Consider the following 5894-nt stretch of genomic DNA (forward strand, 5'->3'; position numbering starts at 1 on the left):
CTAATTAGCAACAATAGATATACAAGGCTGGAGCTATATTTGTGCAACGAGATGAAGATAGGCACCAGGATTTCTCCACTTGTCAATTACTCAGTACTGAATCGGGTGCTTGTGCCAGTAGTGCATGTTACACAATGAACACAGGAAAGCCCACCTACCCCTCCTTACACCTTTAGCTTGAGCTGCCCAGAGGTGGAGGGCAGTTATTATGGCAGAAAGATGTCTACGCAAAATCATCAAGCAAGAAATCTTGTAAGTTCAGCTCTAAACACTTTATAGATAGCTGCAAATAGATCTGAAGATGCCTCTTAACTGTTACTAAAAACATGCTGCTAATATTACTTATGGAAAACAGCCACTTTCATTTAAATTTTATGTATTTATTTTTGATACTATGTGATGATATAGACCGCCCCTTCCATATGTTCATAGCTAAGGCACACAAGTAGTTTTTGTTTTGTTTTTTACAAATTGCAGATTCTGAAGTTCAGTTGCTCCTACTTTATGCTATTTCAAAAGCAAAACATAGTAAGTCAACCACACAGGATAGCATATGACTTTCCCTATATTATTTGCAATCTACATTCAAATTCACTGTTTGTTTTTTAGTAGGATAAGCCATGCATTCCTAAGACTTTTACCTTGGCCATTTGCTTCATAGTATTCCACTGGGGTACTAAAAATACCCCAATCAAGTCTCATGTTTGGGCATTTTGTATGTTGTGTAGGTTATAACCACTGCTAATAATTAGTCAACCAATACACCTTAAGTTACATCATAATGTTATGAATACAAATGATACAGGTCCATTTTTAGAATTGTGTTAGAGCTTTTAAAAAAGTGTTAAGATATTTAGGGAGAATCTGAACTACAAGATCTGGCATTCCTATTGATGGCTTCACCTCCAGAGCAATGCCACCATTGAGTGGATACTTTCTGATCTCCTGTGGTTACATCAGAAACAAACATCCACTACAGCTTCAGTTTTCAATGCAATTTCCAATGTTCCAAGAGGTTCACATGATTTCATTTTATTGTGCAAAAGATAACCCTAGATATTTTTCCAATGTCATTTCTGTCTCACATTTAAGAATATAAAACTATGAGGGCCATCAAACATAACTTTACACCATAGCTGTCAACTTTTCCCTTTTCTTGCAAGGAATACTATTCGGAATAAGGGAATTTCCCTTAAAAAAAGGGAAAAGTTGACAGCTATGCTTTACACAGAAAGTAAACTCTGTAGATCTTCACTTGCATTCATAATTGACTAACCTAGAGTTTAAAGTAATGAGATGAAGGCAAGAGGTGACTTAACACTTGTGCTCAAGTCAAGTCTTCATTCCACTGCATAATTAAGACATGTGATAGAAGTACAATTCACAAATCAATTTACCAAATTAACTAAAAGTAATTCACTTAAAATTATGTCATACTACTCTTTGGGTTTCTATAGAACCGTGATCTGCTCAAATTGAATGCTAAAGGCATCAGTGATTTGACCTAACCTACACATTTCTATTTTAGTGGAGAAAAGATCTCATAACTAAGCTACTTCAATGGGACCAGAGTCAAGCTTCACAAATCTAACTTCCATAAATCTTCAGTAATTTAGATACAGTTAACAAAGTGCAGAGATAAGAGTGGCACACATCCAGATGTGAGGACATACAATAAAGTGCCCTGCAGATTCAACGTAATTTCTACTAAACTGGAACATTACCAACACCATACTCTCAAAGCACTGGCAAACAGACCAAAGTGATGACTGCAAAAATAGTGAGCTAACACCAACATGGCATGGCAGGTTTTACTGCAGGTTCTAAGTGAATTGTGTTATCGGATAGCTGACTAAGCATGAGTGGCTTGTGACTCTTCAGCTTATGAGCCAGGGTCATAAATATGGCTTCCACATGATCATTGTCATTAGGGTTTTTAGCAGACGTTTCAAACAGTGGCATGCTATGAGTGTCAGCAAATTTCTGAGCCATGTCCGTAGGGACCTGAATTGCACTTCTCAGATCGCATTTATTTCCAACCAAAATCCGGGGTATATCATTGGTGAGCAAGTGTTGTTTGCATTCCTCGATCCACAGTGGCAAACTATGGAAACTGGCAATATTTGTCATATCATATACAAAAACGACTGCATGTACATTCCTGTAATAGTGCTGTACCATGCTCTTCCTGAATCGCTCCTGTCCTGCTGTATCCCAGAGCTGAATCTAGACGTACCGAGAAGGGGAGAGAAACAAGAAAAAAAAATGATTTCACTCATGCTGGTGGAAAGGCATAATTTCAACTTTAACTCAACCGTACTTTTATATTGCTGATTTCTGTTCTTGAGGGTCTTTGAGTTCACTGGTTTTATATCTCAGCAACAGCAACAAAACATACCGGTAAATGAAAACTTTTGCTGTGAAGCTTCCTGCAAACACCTTTTTATACATCAGCTTTTCAAAAAGAGTTATACTAAATATTAGTAATTGTGTGTCTTTCACTGTAGATGAAGGTATTGCAGGAATTAAGAGCTTGCCAAGAAATTCACATTGTGACATGAGTATTAAGTTTCATTAGGAACTACGGGAGTTTAAAAATCAGCATGCTTACATTTCAATTAAAAAGCAGAGGTGTCATTGCCTAACATAACTGTACACGTATAAGGATGACACAACTTTCCATTTAAGCACTAGCTGGTACCCAAAGGTAACCAGGAATTCCATGCAGCTGGGTGCATGGAAGCTCTGCCTCTCTGCACCCAGCACAGAAACCACATGTTGCTAGAGGTGGGATGAAGAATTCTGCAAGGCCCTAGCAAACTAGCCTTATGTGTTTGCAGACTTTTGTGAGCTTAAACAAACACTGGTATAATGAGATGCAATAGGCCACAAGTTTGACTAAATATAGAGCACATCTTCAAAACTGTGTTAGGTTCAGCACTCAACACATGGGCAACAGTTAGTTAGACCTAGGGGCTCAGAAGTGCAACAGCATGTTTACAGGTGCAACTATAACATCAAGCCTCAGGCTCAGCGATGAAGCTCACGGGGTGACTTCCTCAAGTTACCACACTCAAGACTGTTGCAAACACAAATCTTGATTCAGGGGAAGCAGCTGAGTTACAAGTATAACAAGTGACCTCCATATTTCTGGCCATGTGTCAGCTCCACGCAGCAGGGATGAGCAACAGGACTGGAGTTGCCCACTCCTCTCCTGCCGGGTGGCCTGGTGTAAATGAGGTCATAGATCATAGAGTTGGAAGGTACCACGAGGGTCATCTAGTCCAACCCCCCGCAATGCAGGAATCTTTCACCCAAAGTGGGGCTTGGAACTACCTGTACCTATAACAGTATTGCAGCAGAGGAAACCTCAGCAGAGGCAAAGCACATGCCTTTTCTGCAAGCACCAGTTAAAGGAGCAGCAGCCCTGGACTCCCTGCCACTTTGCATCTACTACGTGCCAGCTGTAAGGCAGCCGGCAGAACAGCCACTGAGCCTGGCAGGGGAAAAGCAGCCCGAGGAGGCGACCTCGGGTTTCCGCACCTTGATGCGCTCCCCGTCGATGTCGACGGCGCGTTCTCGGAAATCCACCCCGATGGTGGCCTCGGTGCGCTCCGGGAAGCGGCCCGCGCAAAAGCGGAAAGTGAGGCACGTTTTCCCCACGTTCGAGTCCCCGATGACGATGATCTTGAAGATGCGGGAGCGCGCAGGGGGCAACGTCCCCGGCCCCGCGTAGCTGCTCGACAGGCTCAGCTCCAGCGACGACTCCACCTCGGCCGCCGCCATCGCCCCCGGGCCCGTGAAGGCGCCTTCCGCTGCGCCGAATCACGCGCGGCTTAGTCGCTCAGGCCCAACCTGGCGGAGGGATTCGCGTCGCGGCGGGAAGGGGAAAAAGGCCCGCGCGCCCCCGTCGCTCGTACGGGCGCTCGCTCGCGCGCGCTCATTTCCCCCCTCCCTGGCAAGGTGGGCGGCAAGCCCAACCGCTTCGCTTCCGCACCTGAGAGCGGCGGCGGAGGCTGCTTCCCGCGTGTTAAGCCACGTAGGAGGAACAGCTCCGCCCCTTTCGCGGCATAGGCCGGGCCTGATAGGCGAATAGGGCGAGGCCGTGGAAGGGGGCGTTTCCGCTCGCCTCAGCGAGCGGGGGGAAAACAGGGACGACGGGAACCCGAAAGCTCGCGAGAAGTGGGATGTTATCGAAGGGACTTTAAATGGCGTGTTGAGGGCGGCAGCGGCCATCTGGCCGTCATTGTTCGGCAGCGCTAAGCTCGTGCCAGTCTCCTCCCTCAGTACAAGCGCGTCTCACACCCATGGCTGTCTCTCTCTCTCTCTCGTCCCCATACAGATATATGACAAGCGGGAGTTACCCGGCGAGACTGATGGGGAATTCCCCTCCACAGACCAAGCCTTAAAACTTGCAGCGCCTCTGGCAGTAGCTGTGGGGAAAGCCATGGACATCAGCTTCTGGCTGGGCACTGGACCAACAGGGCTCTTCCTAGCCAAGATCTGTTGCTCCCACAACAGATGGGAAAGGGTGAAAAAGTAGACCGCGCTCTTGCGCCTTTAAACAGCTGGGTAGATAGTAGAGTGCATTTCGGTACTGGTGGGCAGCTGCCAAAAAGGAAACTTCAGGTCAACCTACTGAAACGCCCTTCTACAGTTAGCAAAGATGCAGGAACAGCGTCTTATTTTTTTCTGTTACAGGTAGGTAGCCGTGTTGGTCTGCCATAGTCAAAACAAAATAAAAAATAAAAATTCCTTCCAGTAGCACCTTAAGAGACCAACAAAGTTTGTTCTTGGTAAACAAACTTTGTTGGTCTCTAAGGTGCTACTGGAAGGAAACCCCCCCCCCCCGCAGTTGCAGCTCATGGCAGAGATCAGCCACCCTGGGCAATACATGAGCCTTTGAGCAGTAGCTTCTGTTTACTTATTGTTCTCTACTTTCCTGCTGGATCCAGTGCTTTTCAGCAGAAACCCTCCCCCAAACTCCTCATATTCCTTTTTCTAAAAACCCAGCAACTTTGTCAATCTTCACTTGTTTTGCATAATTAATTTTGCTTCTCAGGGGGTGCAAAGTGCAATGGAGCACCACCCCTTGCTCAGCTCCTCTGCCTGCTTAAGTGGACAATAAATTTTAAAAACCTAACACAACCCTATACTTGCTTACAACGGAGCAAGTACCACCAAAATCAGTGAAATGCATCTCCTCTTAGCAGAGCACTCTAGAAATAATGTGGCATCCTGAAAGACAACAGGGCTAATTCTAGAGTAGTTTCCATGGAACATCATGACTACAGCAAGTACTTCCTGATGGGTTGCTGGATAATAAAGTGGCTAAGTTAAGGGGAAGAAAAACAAGCACGTAGGATACTACGGTTTCCAGATAGATAACACTGAATATTTGCAGACTAGGCGTAATAATCAGCTCTTGGTTTGAATGTAATGTAGCAGTGTGTCTCAGTAGCAGACAGCAAAATAATTTTCTTGGAAATATTAGTCCATGAAAATATTGTAGTACAGTTAACACAAAGTTATGACAAACTTCTTTTGTTCAGAGATGTATATATGCCAAAAGGGCAAGGCTCTAGATGAATGACAAGTCAATACTTTCCTTTAACATTTTTTCTTATCACAGAAAGAGTAATGATCTCTCTAAAGAGATGTACAACAGTGAAAACCATATAGTGTCAACTGTCAAGTTTCTCATACTGCAAATTATTTTTACCATTTTCTACACTGTGCCTTAGATTTCTTATCCCAAACTTCATAGCTTATAAAAGTTCTCATTTAAATCTGTAGTCTTCATAAAGGTGTTGTATTTTGCAGAGATATTTACTACTAACTCCAGGAACGGAACCATTACTGCCAAGTTGCAAATTACTGTTCACAACAGCAGC

General features: G+C 44.3%; 1 protein-coding gene across 1 annotated transcript; it reads right to left on the bottom strand.

Moving 5' to 3' along the window:
* Positions 1-1267: 1267 nt before the first annotated feature.
* Positions 1268-3950, bottom strand: RAB33B (RAB33B, member RAS oncogene family). The gene is made up of 2 exons (XM_033160135.1): positions 3544-3950; positions 1268-2226 (listed from the first exon to the last, which is right to left on the bottom strand). The coding sequence occupies exons 1-2, from the start codon at positions 3784-3786 to the stop codon at positions 1786-1788; spliced, it is 684 nt and encodes a 227-aa protein (XP_033016026.1). The 5' UTR covers positions 3787-3950; the 3' UTR covers positions 1268-1785.
* Between the last annotated feature and the right edge of the window lie 1944 nt (positions 3951-5894).

This window comes from Lacerta agilis, chromosome 9 (assembly GCF_009819535.1).
Source record: "Lacerta agilis isolate rLacAgi1 chromosome 9, rLacAgi1.pri, whole genome shotgun sequence".
Taxonomy (NCBI): Eukaryota; Metazoa; Chordata; class Lepidosauria; order Squamata; family Lacertidae; genus Lacerta; species Lacerta agilis.